This window comes from Arachis hypogaea, chromosome 20 (assembly GCF_003086295.3).
Source record: "Arachis hypogaea cultivar Tifrunner chromosome 20, arahy.Tifrunner.gnm2.J5K5, whole genome shotgun sequence".
NCBI lineage: Eukaryota > Viridiplantae > Streptophyta > Magnoliopsida > Fabales > Fabaceae > Arachis > Arachis hypogaea.
This window is the reverse complement of record NC_092055.1, coordinates 103,252,791-103,269,025: the sequence shown is the minus strand read 5'-3', so window position 1 is coordinate 103,269,025 and position 16,235 is coordinate 103,252,791. Positions and strand designations below refer to the sequence as shown.

At 36.3% G+C, this 16,235-nt stretch overlaps 1 protein-coding gene and 1 non-coding gene across 2 annotated transcripts; both read right to left on the bottom strand.

Moving 5' to 3' along the window:
- Window positions 1–8,592: 8,592 nt before the first annotated feature.
- On the bottom strand, window positions 8,593–8,700 carry LOC112788004 (small nucleolar RNA R71). The gene has a single exon (XR_003195385.1). It is a non-coding gene; the product is annotated as a small nucleolar RNA R71 (small nucleolar RNA).
- Window positions 8,701–14,845: 6,145 nt separating this feature from the next.
- LOC140183133 (uncharacterized) lies at window positions 14,846–15,424 on the bottom strand. The gene has a single exon (XM_072231151.1). The coding sequence runs from the start codon at window positions 15,422–15,424 to the stop codon at window positions 14,846–14,848; it is 579 nt and encodes a 192-aa protein (XP_072087252.1).
- Between the last annotated feature and the right edge of the window lie 811 nt (window positions 15,425–16,235).

Genomic DNA, 16,235 nt, shown 5'->3' with positions numbered 1-16,235 from the left:
TTCTTCTCTCCTCTTCACACCTTTTCATAACACTCTTCCCCAAAACAACCTCCACCAATCACCTCCATTACTCCTCCAAATCAAACCATTCACACACCTCCATCTCCTCCATTTTCTTCTTCTTCTAACTCACTTCTTTCTTCTTTTGCTCAGGGACGAGCAAACCTTTTAAGTTTGGTGTGGTAAAAGCATTGCTTTTTGTTTTTCCATAACATTTATGGCACCTAAGGCCGGAGAAACCTCTAGAAAGAGGAAAGGGAAGACAAAAGTGTCCACCTCCGAGTCATGGGAGATGGAGAGATTCATCTCAAGGGTCCATAGCTCGGTTGTAGAGCATTTGACCACAACAAGAGAGCCCACTCATGGACCACAACAAGAGCATGAAGAATTCCCTCACCAAGAAATCCCTGAGATGCCTCAAGGGATACATTTTTCTCCACACAACTATTGGGAGCAACTAAGGATAGGAGCACCAAAATCACTAGGGATGAAGCAACAAAGGCAAGGAAGAGACATAGAGGAGCTCAAGAGCACCATTGGTTCTTCAAGAAGAGGAAGACGCCACCCTCACAAAGGTGGACCCGTTCCTTAATCTCCTTGTTCTTATTTTCCTGTTTTTTGGTTTTTGAGCTTTATGTTTATTTATGTTTGTGTCTTATTACATGATCACTAGTGTCTAAGTGTCTATGTCTTAAAGCTATGAATGTCCTATGAATCCATCACCTCTCTTAAATGAAAAATATTTTAATTACAAAAGAACAAGAAGTACATGAGTTTCGAATTCATCCTTGAAATTGGTTTAATTATTTTGATGTGGTGATAATACTTTTTGTTTTCTGAATGAATTCTTGAACAGTGCATATGTCTTTTGAATTTGCTGTTTATGAATGTTAAATATGTTGGCTCTTGAAAGAATGATGAAAAGGAGAAATGTTATTGATAATCTGAAAAATCATAAAATTGATTCTTGAAGCAAGAAAAAGCAGTGAATACAAAAGCTTGCAAAAAAAAAAGAAAATAAAAATGGCAAAAAAAAAGAGAGAAAGAAAAAGAAAAAGCAAGCAAAAAAAGCCAAAAGCTCTTTAAACCAAAAGGCAAGAGCAAAAAGCTAATAGCCCTTAAAACTAAAAGGCAAGGGTAATAAAAAGGATCCAAGGCTTTGAGCATCAGTGGATAGGAGGGCCTAAAGGAATAAAATCCTGGCCTAAGCGGCTAAACCAAGCTGTCCCTAACCATGTGCTTATGGCGTGAAGGTGTCAAGTGAAAACTTGAGACTGAGCGGTTAAAGTCAAGGTCCAAAGCAAAAAAAGAGTGTGCTTAAGAACCCTGGACACCTCTAATTGGGGACTTTAGCAAAGCTGAGTCACAATCTGAAAAGGTTCACCCAGTTATGTGTCTGTGGCATGTATGTATCCGGTGGTAATACTGGAAAAACAGAGTGCTTAGGGCCACGGCCAAGACTCATAAAGTAGCTGTGTTCAAGAATCAACATACTGAACTAGGAGAATCAATAACACTATCTAAATTCTAAGTTCCTATAGATGCCAATCATTCTGAACTTCAATGGATAAAGTGAGATGCCAAAACTGTTCAGAGGCAAAAAGCTACTAGTCCCGCTCATCATATTAGAGCTAAGTTTCATTGATATTTTGGAATTTATAGTATATTCTCTTCTTTTTATCCTATTTGATTTTCAGTTGCTTGGGGACAAGCAACAATTTAAGTTTAGTGTTGTGATGAGCAGATAATTTATACGCTTTTTGGCATTATTTTTACATAATTTTTATTATAATTTAGTTAGTTTTTAGTATATTTTTATTAGTTTTTAAATAAAATTCACATTTCTGGACTTTACTATGAGTTTGTGTGTTTTTCTGTGATTTCAGGTATTTTCTGGCTGAAATTGAGGGACTTGAGCAAAAATCAGATTCAGAGGTTGAAGAAGGACTGCAGATGCTGTTGGATTCTGACCTCCCTACACTCAAAGTGGATTTTCTAGAGCTACAAAAGTCCAAATGGCGCGCTCTCAATTGTGTTTGAAAGTAGACGTCCAGGGATTTCCAGAAATATATAATAATCTATACTTTGCCCAAGTTTAGATGACGCAAACTGGCATTCAACGCCAGCTCTCTGCCCTATTCTGGAGTTAAACGCCAGAAACAGGTTGCAAAGCAGAGTTAAACGCCAGAAACAGGTTATAAACTGGCGTTTAACTTCAAGGAAGACCTCTACACATGAAAGCTTCAATGCTCAGTCCAAGCACACACCTAGTGGGCACAGAAGTGGATTTCTACATCATTTACTCATTTCTGTAAACCCTAGTAACTAGTTTAGTGTAAATAAAACTTTTTACTATTGTATTTACATCTCTGGTTAGTCTTTGACTAATTTTATATTCTGAGATCACGTTTAGGGGGCTGGCCATTCGGCCATGCCTGAACCTTCATCACTTATATATTTTCAACGGTAGAGTTTCTACACACCATAGATTAAGGTGTGGAGCTCTGCTGTTCATCATGAATTAATGCAAAGTACTATTATTTTCCTATTCAATTCAAGCCTATTTCTTCTCTAAGATATCCATTCGCACACAAGAACATGATGAATGTGATGATTATGTGACGCTCATCATCATTCTCACCTATGAACGCGTGCCTGACAACCACTTCCGTTCTACATGCAAACAAGCTTGAATGTGTATCTCTTAGCCTCCTGATCATGAGAACAGAGTCTTCGTGGTATAGGCTAGAATTATTGGCGGCCATTCTTGAGATCCGGAAAGTCTAAACCTTGTCTGTGGTATTCCAAGTAGGATCTGGGAAGGGATGGCTGTGACGAGCTTCAAACTCGCGAGTGCTGGGCGTAGTGACAAATGCAAAAGGATTACTTAATCTTATTCCAGCAGGATCGAGAACCGACAGATGATTAGCCGTGCGGTGACAACGCATTTTGGACTATTTTCACTGAGAGGACGGGATGTAGCCATTGACAACGGTGATGCCCTACATAAAGCTTGCCATGGAAAGGAGTAGGAACGATTGGATAAAGACAGTAGGAAAGCAGAGATTCAGAAGGAACAAAAGCATCTCTATACGCTTATCTGAAATTCTCACCAATGAATTACATAAGACATAAGTATCTCTATCTTTATTTTATGTTTTATTTATCTTTTAATTATTAGAAATCTATAACCATTTGAATCCGCCTGACTGAGATTTACAAGGTGACCATAGCTTGCTTCAAGCCGACAATCTCCGTGGTATCGACCCTTACTCACGTAAGGTTTATTACTTGGACGACCCAGTGCACTTCCTGGTTAGTTGTGCGAAGTTGTGACAAAGAACTAAGATTATGAACGTGCATATTAAGTTTTCAACGCCGTTACCAAGGAATGAATGATCACGATTTTGTATACCAGGGACACAAGAGCATTTGTGAAGAACTGTGACAGATGTGAGAAAGCTAAGAATCTCCCTGCCAACCATGAGATGCCACAACAGGGGATTCTTGAAATTGAGTTGTTTGATGTGTGGGGTATTGACTTCATGGGATCTTTCCCACCTTCATACTCCAACACTTATATCTTGGTGGCAGTTGATTATGTGTTCAAGTGGGTAGAAGCTGTGGCTTTGCCTACCAATGATGCCAAAGTGGTGATGAGCTTTCTTCAGAGATATATTTTCAGCTAGTTTGGTGTCCCAAGGACACTCATTAGTGAAGGAGGAAGCCACTTCTGCAACAGACAGCTGGACTCACTTCTGCAGAGATATGGAGTCCTTCATAAAGTGGCAACCCCTTATCACTCTCAGACAAGTGGATAGGTTGAAGTCTCTAATAGAGAACTCAAGAGGATTCTAGAGAAGACCGTCAGCATTTCCAGAAAGGATTGGTCTAGGAAGCTTGATGTCCCTCTCTGGGCATACCAAACAACATACAAGACTCCTATTGGCATGTCCCCTTATCAGTTGGTCTATGGTAAAGTTTATCACTTACCAGTTGAGCTAGAGCATAGAGCATATTGGGCCAACAAGTTTCTGAACTTTGATGCCCAAGCTGTAAGGATAAAGCCGATGCTTCAGCTGAATGAGCTTGATGAATTCAGATATTCTGCCTCTGAGAATGCCAAGCTCTATAAAGAGAGAACCATGATATGACATGATAAGAAGATTGCCATCAGAGTCTTTGAGCCAGGTCAGAGGGTGCTTCTGTTCAATTCAAGGCTCAAATTCTTTCCTGGGAAGCTGAAATCCCGGTGGTCCAGACCATTTATGGTAACTAGAGCATCACCATATGGTCATGTGAAAATCCAGGAGGAGAATTCTGACAGAAGGTTTACGGTGAATGGCCAGAGGTTAAAGCACTATCTTGGGGGTGAGATTGATCGCCAAAGGTCCACTCATCTGCTGAACTAGCAGAATTGACCGACAAGCTAGTGACGGTAAAGAAGCACTTGACAGGAGGCAACCCGATATTTTTATATCCTTAAGTTTAATTTTTACTTTGATTTGTATTTGGTTAGTTTTCATTGAGTTTCTACTATTTTTCCTTTGTTTTACATGTATTTGGATCATGCAGAGTGATTAGAACAGAAACAGGTGCATTAAGACAGAGTTTCGGACACCCTGGAGGAAGTTTTGGATTGGATGGCGCCTAACTTGGCTTTCTCAAGTTAGGCGCCACATACATGCTAAATTTGGAGATACTTACTAGAGGGGTGGCTGATGAGAGGATTTTTTATATGCTTTTTGACATTGTTTTTTTAGGTAGTTTTCAGTATGTTTTAATTACTTTTTAATATATTTTTATTAGTTTTTATTCAAAATTCATATTTCTGGACTTTACTATGAGTTTGTGTGTTTTTCTATAATTTCAGGTATTTTCTGGCTGAAATTGGAGGACCTGAGCAAAAATATGATTCAGAGGCTAAAAAAGGACTACAGATGTTGTTGGATTCTGACCTCCCTGCACTCGAAGTAGATTTTATGGAGCTACAGAAGTCCAATTGGCGCTCTATTAATTGCGTTAGAAAGTAGACATCCTGGGCTTTCCAGAAATATATAATAGTTTATACTTTGCCCGATATTTGATGGCCCAAAACGGCGTTCCAAGTCAGCATAAAAATTCTGGCGTCAAAACGCCAGAACTGGCATAAAAGCTAGAGTTAAACGCCCAAATGGCACCAAAGCTGGCGTTTAACTACAAGAAAAGTCTCTACATGTAAAAGCTTCAATGCTCAGCCCAAGAACACACCAAGTGGGTCCCAGAAGTGGATTTCTGCATCATTTACTCATTTCTGTAAACCCTAGGTTACTAGTTCTCTATAAATAGGACCTTTTGCTAATGTATTTTCATCTTTGATTAGTCTTATGCTATCTTAGACCTTTATGGAGGCTGGCCATTCGACCATGCCTGGACCTTCATTACTTTTGTATTTTCAACGGTGGAGTTTCTACACCCCATAGATTAAGGTGTGGAGCTCTGCTGTTCCTCATGAATCAAAGCAAAGTACTATTGTTTTTCTATTCAACTCAAGCCTATTTCTTCTCTAAGATATTCATTCGCATACAAGAACATGATGAATATGATGATTATATGACACTCATCACCATTCTCACCTATGAACGCGTGCCTGACAACCACTTCCGTTCTACATGCAAACAAGCTTGAATATGTATCTCTTGGGTTTCTAATCTAAGATTAAAACCTTTGTGGTATAGGCTAGAATTATTGGCGGCCATTCTTGAGATCTGGAAAGTCTAAACCTTGTCTGTGGTATTCCGAGTAGGATTTGGGATAGGATGACTGTGACAAGCTTCAAACTCGCGAGTGTTGGGTGTAGTGACAGATGCAAAAGGATCAATGGATCCTATTCCAACATGATTGAGAACCAATAGCTGATTAGCCGTGCGGTGACAGCGCATTTGGACCATTTTCACTGAGAGGACGGACGATAGCCATTGACAACGGTGATCCCCCAACATACAGCTTGCCATGGAAAGGAGTATGAATGATTGAATAAAGACAGTAGGAAAGCAGAGATTCAGAAGCAACAAGCATCTCCATATGCTTGTCTGAAATTCTCACCAATGAATTACATAAGTATCTCTATCTTATTTTATGTTTTATTCATATTTTAATTATCTTAAACTTCATAACCATTTGAATCTTCCTGACTGAGATTTACAAGATGACCATAGCTTGCTTCAAGCCGACAATCTCCGTGGGATCGACCCTTACTCACGTAAGGTTTATTACTTGGACGACCCAGTGCACTTGCTGGTTAGTTGTGCGGAGTTGTGAAAAGGAATTGAGATTATGATCGAGCGTACCAAGTTTTTGGCGCCGTTGAGATCACAATTTCGTGCACCAAGTTTTTGGTGCCGTTGCCGGGGATTGTTCAAGTTTGGACAATTGACGGTTCATCTTGTTGCTCAGATTAGGTAATTTTATTTTATGTTTAAGCATTTTATTTTTTATTTTATTTTCAAAAAATTTTCAAAAAAAAATATAAATTATTCAATGACTTCAGAGTTTTTAAGAATGAATTCTAGAGTTTCAGATGATGCTTTTATCATCACAGGAGCTAGTTGATTCCCATCAATTTGGCTGTTGTATGTAATGTCCTGCTGAAGCTTGGCTAGCCATGTCTAATCTTTTTAGACTGAAGCTTTAGACTAACATTGCATGATTCCTGGAATTCTTTTAAAAATTTTGAAATCCTTATTTTTCTTTTTTCCAATTTAATTTTTGAAAAATACAAAAAAAATTTACAAAATCATAAAACAAAAAATAATTTATGTTTCTTGTTTGAGTCTAGTGTCACATTTTAAGTTTGGTGTCTTGCATGTTTTTAACTTTTAATTTTCTTGCATTTTTCTAAAATATATGCATTATGTTCTTCATTAATCTTCAAGTTGTTCTTGATGATTTTATTGGGTCTGATCTTTAAATTCTCTTGTTTTGTGCATTCTCAATTTGTTAGTGTCTCTAATATGAAAATTTCTAAGTTTGGTGTCTTGCATGCATTGTTTATTTGATCTTAGTTTTTTATGACTTAGTTCATTTTGTTGTTGTTCTCTCTCATCATTAAAAATTCAAAAAAATTCAAAATTATGTCTTTTCAAGTCAATAATAAAGAGAATTGAAGATTCAGAACATACAGCAAAGGAATTACAGAGAAAAAGCTGGGCATTCAAAATGCCCAGTGAGTAAGGAAAACTGGCGTTTAAACGCCTATCCTGGCTGGGCGTTAAACGCCCAAAAGGGTAGTACTTTGGGCGTTAAACGCCAGAATGGTATCCATTCTGGGCGTTTAACGCCAGGATAGCATCAAGGAGGTAATTTTGTTTTTAATTCAAATCTTTTTCAAATTTTCATAATTTTTCAAAATCAAATCTTTTTCAAATCATATCTTTTCAATCATATCTTTTCAAAATCAAATCCTTTCCATTTTTTTCTATTACTATTTTCGAAAATCCTTGCTAACAATTAGTGATTTGATTCAAAAATTTCTTCCTTGTTAAGAAAGGTTCAATATTTGAATTTAGAATCATATCTTTTAAATTTCTTGTTAGCCAAGTCATTAATCTTAAAATCAAATCTTTTTAAATTATTTTTCAATCATATCCTTTCAATCATATCTTTTTAAAACCCTATCTTCTCAATCATATATTCTCAACCACATCTTTTTCAAAATAATTTTCAATCATATCTTTTTGAGTTCTAATTTCAAAATCTTTTTCAAAATCACTTAATTACTTCCTCAATTTGGAATTTTCAAAAATGATCAACCAAATTTTCAAAATTTCTTTTAATTATTTCAAAATCTTTCTGAATTTAATTTCGAAAATTCTTTCCCCCCCTTCTCACATCCTTCTACTTAAGGGACTAACACTCCTTCTCAATGTGTAATTCGAACTCTCTCCCTCTTGATACGTTCGAATTCTCTCTTCTCTACCTCCTCCTTCTATTCTTCTTTTCCTCTGACACCTCAAGGAATCTCTATACTTTGACATAGAGGATTCCATACTTTCTTCTCTTCTCTTTCATATGAGCAGGAGCAAGGACAAAGGCATTTTTGTTGAAGCTGATCCTGAACCTGAAAGGACCTTGAAGAGAAAGCTAAGAGAAGCTAAATCACAACTCTCTGGAGAGGACCTAATAGAAATTTTCAAACAAGAAGAAGCCATGGCAGCCAAAAACAACAACAATGCCAACAATACAAGGAAGGTGCTTGGTGACTTTACTGCACCTACTCCCGACTTCTATAGGAGAAGCATCTCAATTCCTGCCATTGGAGCAAACAACTTTGAGCTTAAGCCTCAATTAGTTTCTCTAATGCAACAGAATTGCAAGTTTCATAGACTTCCATTGGAAGATCCTCATCAGTTCTTAGCTGAATTCTTGTAAATCTGTGACACTGTCAAGACCAATGGGGTTGATCCTGAGGTCTACAGGCTTATGATTTTTCCCTTTGCTGTAAGAGACAGAGCTAGAATATGGTTGGATTCACAACCTAAGGAAAGCCTGAACTCTTGGGAAAAGCTGGTCAGTGCTTTTCTGGCCAAATTCTTTTCACCTCAAAAATTGAGTAAGCTTAGAGTGGAAGTCCAGACCTTCAGACAGAAGGAAGGTGAATCCCTCTATGAAGCTTGGGAAAGATACAAGCAATTGATCAGAAGGTGTCCTTCTGACATGCTTTCAAAATGGAGCATCATAGGTATCTTCTATGATGGTCTGTCTGAACTGTGCAAGATGTCATTGGACAGCTCTGCTGGAGAATCTCTTCATCTGAAGAAGACGCCTGAAGAAGCCCAGGAACTCATTAAAATGGTTGCAAATAACCAATTCATGTATACTTCTGAAAGGAATCCTACGAATAATAGGACAACTCAGAAGAAATGAGTTCTTGAGATTGATACTCTGAATGCCATATTGACTTAGAATAAAATATTGACTCAGCAAGTCAATATCATTTCTCAGAGTCTGTCTGGAATACAAGTAGCAATAGGCAGAACTAAAGAAGCATCTTCTGAAGAAGAAGCTTATGATCCTAAGAACCCTGCAATGGAAGAGGTGAATTACATGGTAGAACCCTATGGAAACACCTATAATCCTTCATGGAGAAATCATCCAAATCTCTCATGGAAGGACCAACAGAGGCCTCAACAAGGCTTCAACAACAGTAATGGTGGAAGAAATAGGTTTAGCAATAGCAAGTCTTTTTCATCATCTTCTCAGCAACAGACAGAGAATTCTAAGCAGAGCCACTCTGACTTAGCAACTGTAGTCTCTGATCTATCTAATACCACTCTAAGTTTCATGACTGAAACAAGGTCCTCTATTAGAAATTTAGAGGCACAAGTGGGTCAGCTGAGTAAGAAAGTTACTGAACTCCCTCCTAGTACTCTCCCAAGCAATACAGAAGAGAACCCAAAGAGAGAATGCAAGGCCATAAACACGTCCCACATGGCCGAATGCATAGAGGAGGGAAAGGCAATGATTTCCACTGAAGAAGACCTCAATGGACGTCCACTGGCCTCCAAGGAGTTCCCTAATGAGGAACCATGAGAATCTGAGGCTCATACTGAGACCATAGAGATTCCATTGAATTTACTTCTGCCATTCATGAGCTCTGATGAGTATTCTTCCTCTAAAGAGGATGAAGATGTTACTGAAGAGCAAGTTGCCAAGTACCTTAGAGCAATCATGAAGCTAAATGCCAAGTTATTTAGTAATGAGACTTGGGAAGATGAACTCCCCTTGCTCACCAAAGAACTAGATGACTTGACTAGGCAGAGATTACCTCAGAAGAGACAGAATCATGGAAAGTTCTCAGTACCTTGTACCATAGGCACCATGACCTTTGAGAAGGCTCTGTGTGACCTGGGGTCAAGTATAAACCTCATGCCTCTCTCTGTGATGGAGAAGCTAGGGATCCTTGAGGTACAAGTTGCAAGAATCTCACTAGAGATGGAAAACAATTCAAGAAAACAGGCTTATGGACTTGTAGAGGATATCTTGGTAAAGGTTGAAGGCCACTGCATTCCTGCTGATTTCATAATCCTAGACACTGGGAAATGTATGGATGAATCCATCATCCTTGGTAGACCCTTCCTAGTTGAGGAGTTTTAGTTTAGTTTTCACATGCTTTTAGTTAGTTTCTAGAGAGAGAAGCTCTCTCTTCTCTCTAGAATTAGCATTAGGTTTAGATCTAGATCTACTTCTTCTTCTCTTGCTTAATTTTCTTTTTCATCTTCAATTGTTCTCTTATAGTTGTAGAATTCTTCTTCTCTTGTAATTCCTTTGTATTGTTAGTTGTAGTTTATGAACTTTTTTTTGTAGATCTACATTTTTCCTTCAATGCAATTGGTAAGTTCTTTGTTGTTTCATAATTGTTTTGCCTTTCTATTGTTAATCTCTTGCTTTTGTAGTTGTAGATTCCTTTAATTCTTGCAATTAATAATGCTTACCTTTAATGCCTTCTATGTGTTTGTTGAAATGCCTCTTCTAGATATGAGTTAGATTTTGTTCTTCTTGGCCTAGGTAGAGTAATTAGTGACACTTGAGTTATCAAACTCTTTTGTTGATTGATAATTAGAGATTGCTAATTGACTTGGATACCACTAAAGCTAGTCTTTCCTTAGGAGTTGGCTAGGACTTGTGTGGAATCAAGTTAATTCATCCACTTGACTTTCCTCCATGGTTAGAGGTTAACTAAGTGGGAGCAATAAACAATTCTCATCACAATTGATAAGGATAACTAGGATGGGATTTCTAGTTCTCACACCTTGCCAAGAGCTTTCTTAGTTGTTAGTTTATTTCTTTTGCAATTTACATTTCTTGTTCCTTAACTCAAAAACCCCAAACATACTTCATAGCTAATAACAAGAACATTTATTTGCAATTCCTAGGGAGAATGACCCAGGACTAATACTCTCGGTCATAGATTTTAGAATTGTTTGATGCGATATTTGCGCATCGGTTAGACTATACTCACGATTGGATTCATTGCTAATTTCTATACCGGCATAAGAATTTCGTTCATCAGACACTACTTCCCACCTCAGGAGTACTGGCAGCAGCTTACTTCCTCTATTGAGCAGATGAGGATCACGTAGGATAGCCGCTGGTAGCAGCAGTACACTACATCTATTGAGCAATGAGGGTGACACAAGACAACCCTTGGGAGTATCTCACCACCACCCTTGATCAGATGAGAGCTGCTAAGGACTCTCAGTGCCAAGAGATTTCCCAGCTGAGATAGGGCTTTAGCCATCTGAGAGGCCCATATGGACCATAGCCAGAGGAGAGAGATTCCCACCATAGAGACTGAGGTGGCTAAGTTCCTTTCACTTCCTATTTTATTCTGCCATTACTATGTTATGTTCTTATTTTCTGCTATTTTGTCTTAGTGTCTGCATGATCTTTTGTTGTTTTAATTCCTAGGTTCTAGTTTTATTTTCTATTTTAATTCTATTATTTGCTTTTAGTTCTAAAAGGTTGTCTCATGTATCGCTCACTGAGCTTGAATTCAAAATAAAAAGAAAAAGAAGTGATGTATTGCATGAGAAATAGAGTTTATATCAAAGAGTATTCTTATTTACTTAAATGTGGTGGTATTATTTGTGATTTTAAATGCATGATATGAATAGTGCATATTTGAATTTGAATAAAAGGATGTTGATGTATGAGGAATAATAATTTCGAGAATTATTATGAATTCTCTGAAGTAAACAAAAGCTTAATCCTTGAAGCAAAAGAAACAGCAAAAGAAAAATAAAAACAAGGTCCAAGGCTCTGAGCATTAATGACTAGGGAGGTCAGAGATGATTAAAAACTCAAAGAGTTGCTTCCCTAGTCATATGCTTATGGTGTACATGTGTCAAGTAATCCTTGAGATAGAGCACTAAGAGTCGAGATCAAGTGCATTTAACAGAGTATGCCAAAGGCTTTGAGCACCACCGTCTGGGAGTAACTGAAAGAAAAATCAGAACCTAAAGAGAGTTCCCCAGTTAAGTGCTCGTGGTATTTTTGTGTCAAGTGAAACTTGAGACAAAGCATTTAAAGTCATGGCTAGGCTCAAAGTGCAAAGCACTAAAGAAAATAAAATTAAAGAAAATTTGCTATGTTCAAGGATTAAACCAAAGTATAAAGGCCAGATAATTCATAATATTATCTAGATTCCAATTCTAAATGACAGTGACATTCCTCTGATTCAAAGGATAGTGAGATGCCAAAACTATTCAGGATTGCGATGTATAAACCCCACTTTAAGAAGAGACATGAGCTTAATTAAACACTCACTTTTCATGCAAATTCACATCCTAAGCCTATATTAGTTTTGGTTACTTGAGGACAAGCAACAATTCAAGTTTGGTGTTGTGATGCGTGAGCATCTTTCATATCTTTCTCCTCTTCATGTTGACGTTACTTCTATTCGGGAGAAATCAACGGTGGCACCGCTGATCTTCCATGCATGGTTTGGCCAAGTGGGAGCCCAGGAGGTCGAGTAGCTGATTTTGATGTTTTCTTCTTTGATTCCTCATTTAGAAAGTTTCCTTGGTGTTTCGGTTTGGTGGCTGTCACACAAAGGTAGGGTTTGGTAATTCAGTTATAATTAAATATGTTCTTGATGTGTGATTGTTGATTGGATGATTGTGGCTTGAAATTGAATGATTTTGTGTTTGAATTTCGATGAAATATTGTTGATTTAGTGTTTTATGTTCCGTTTTGATGAGGCTGCCAAAATGTATCTGTTCTGGATGTTTTTGGGCTGTTAAATTTGCTGTGGTTTGGTGGTTGAAAGATTAAATTAGAAGCTATGAAAAATCGGTAACCATAAAACTCAAAAATGGATTAAAAATCAAGTAGATATTTTGAAAGATCACAAGAGAAGATTTTGGTTTTGAAAAGAGTATTTGTCACCAATATAAATATTATTTTTTAAAAATAGTAATTATATAAGTTTTGGGGGTATTTTGAGTAAAAAGTAAATGTTTCAGAGTAAACCAGATATATTATAAAAGATTAGGGTTATTTTTAGAAATATGAAATTAAATTAGTAATTTTATAAATATGAAGTTAAATTAGTAATTTTATAAAATTTTGGGTTAAAAAGTAAAATATTTAACAAGCTTGAGATTTAAAATGGAATTTTCTAAAAATTAAGAATAAAGCCCTACAAACTAGTTTTTGATATCAAAATAAAAATATTAATATTAATACTCTTTTATTATTATTATACTCATACTAATTTAATTATTATTCATTTTATTAAAGATATTACATTATAAGAAAAGAGAGGTAAAACAGTTATAATCCCTAAAAGCTTTAGAAAGACAAAGTTAAGAATCTTATGATTCTTCTTTCATAAGACATTTAGGGAAAGACGAGAGAAGAGCGTGAAAATAATTTGAGATATTAAAAGAAAGAAAGTAAAAGAATGAAGAAAGAAAAGCAAATGATTAAGCGATCTCTGCCACAGGAGAGCAAAGAGCGAAGACTAAAAGAATATAACGAATCTCTACCACATGAGAGCAGAGCATAGAAAAGAAAAGAATGTATTAACTAAAGAAATATCTGCCACAAGAGAGCAGATATCTTCCACAGGAGAGTAGAATGAAAAGATAAAAAGATTTTAAAAGACTATCTACCACATGAGAGCAGATGCAACCTTGTTTGGGCCTTAGTGCTAAACGTAACGCGGGGACGCTCGTAGGTTACATTGCTTTTCCAGACATACATGAGTACCCGGGAGCTGCGCCTATGAGTCAAAGTTCACTTACAAGGGTTTATGACAGGCATATATGAGCATTAAAAGTGCTGCGCCTATAAGACAAGGGTTTTTTTACAGAGGTTATGCCATACTGTGCTTAGTCTGGGAGTAAGCTTTGGAAAAGCCATATCTGACCAAAGTGTTAGATTTCGTTGGGAGTGGGTAGAAATTGACAGATGAGTTCATTACCTGCACTAGAAATAGACATGCATCATACTTGGTTGTGCATATTTCTCTGTGAGTTGTGTCTCTGTGATTGTGTGTGTGCTGTGTGTTTGACTTCTATGTTCTTTATTTATTAAGTTGAATATTTTCTGTTACTTGTTGCTATTGGGTAATAATAGTAAAATGAACTTAACTTCTAACCCTGACCCTACTAAGGACTTCCCAGTTCTTACCCTCTCTTTCTACCCTTTCAGTTACAAGTACGAAGGTTTATTCTGAAGCTGTAGAGGCATAGAAGAATTTGTTTGCGAATTGAGTTATTGTTAGAATTTGTTTTTTCTCTCGCCTTGTTAGTTGAAGTTTTATTTAGAGGCGTAGGTTTTGGTATTATTTTTGTAAGTAATATTATAATGTATTATTAATATTAAGTATGTGAATATGTGTTGTTTTTTCTTGTAAGATGGAAAAGTTTTAACTTTTTAGAAATATTGTCGATAGATTAAGTGCATAAAGGCTCAATATTAAATAGATAATAAAGAAATTAGGTTAGTAACGTCTCACTTTTGGTACGATCATGATGTGCTGGAAGTTAGGTCATTATAGGTTTCGGCCTGTTTGCCAACCCTAATGAAAGAATCCTAAGAAAATAAGAGCATATATAACTATTTTATTAGAATATCAATTTTGCACTAAACTTTATATCAAAAGGCTAATGAATGTTTATGGAAACCTAGTATTTTACTAACCTCATTAGAAAAGCAATTGCCATTTGATGTTGTGCTCCCTGTTATACATTTCATTCCAAGTTAGAAATAAGAGTTATAGATAAATTAGTTATATCTATAATCAATAATCATACAAAAATATAAATCATAACATGTTAAAATAAAAATACTATTTTTCTTACGTAAATATTATTAAAACTTCCTTGAACATGACATTTGTTATTGATGACTTTGGATTGCCGTCTTCGTTTAGAATTAGAACCTTTAAGCTACTACGACTCTTAACTATTGACAAAGCAACGTAAAGTTGCGCATGAGTAAACACTGTTTTTTGCAAGTAAATCCCTACATGTGATAATGATTGACCATGACTCTTATTGATGGTCATTGCAAAGCACACTATTAATAAAAATGATTTCCGTTGGAACTTAAATGACAATCCTGAATCTGAAGGGATCAACTTCATTCTTGGAATGTATACTTTGTCACCAATATTTCTACCAGTCATTACCATCGCTCCAATTATGTTATTGCCAAGCTTGTTAACTATTAACTTTGTCCCATTCCATAAACCTGAAGTCCGGTCTATGTTTTGCAATAGCATTACAGCGACTCTTGCCTTTAAAGTCAACTTGTGATTAGGTAATCCTAAACAATTGATGTTATTTAGGAATTCTATTGTGAACCAATGTTGTTGTATATCTTCATTCTCATCAGTTTGACATGTTGTGTCAAAACGTAGATACTCCTTTTCCATACTTGAGAAGATTGTCAATACGAAATCGTTTACCTTCTGGACACTCTCAAATGTGGGTGAAAGAATTGCCCTACTTTAAAAATACCTATTGTAAGACCTCAGATATTTAGAAATTAAATACTGAGTTATTTGTGAATTGGTATACTTAATTATAATTTTAATTTCTGAAAATTATTTACCAAAAGAAATTAAATCAAAGTTATGAGACTTTGAGTTTAAAAATAACTAGAACTCATATAATTTTCATAGATATTTAGGTATTTTCTCATTTAGAATTTAAAGCTTTAGTAATAAAAAAATAATGAGAATTTTTATATAGTTTAATTTGAATATTGAGATTTTAAATTTTATTTTATGAATAAAGAATAACTAATTTGGTTATCTATAATTTTTGAATTAGAGTATTTATTTGAAAATAATTTTTGAGCTAAAAAATAAATAGTATTCTCAAAAGTAATTATATTGAACTATACTTCAAATACTACTCTTTTTACCTAATTCTAAAAACCCTAACCCTAAAACTCAACACTCACACATACACCCTCTCTCTAACCCTAACTTAGCCGCCATCCCCTTACCACTTTCATTCCTGTAACACATACACACACATACGATAGAAGAAAGAAGAATAGCAGATAGGGAGGATAGAAAGGAGATAGCGGCGGCAGGGTTGGGTGTCATCGTCACCGTCGCCATCATCGTCGAGGAGAGAGAGAGAGAGAATGAGGGGACAAAACATGAGCTAGAAGAGAGGAAGTCGCCGCCACACTGCACGTCATCGTTGGATATCACCACCCTCCTCTCCGATGTC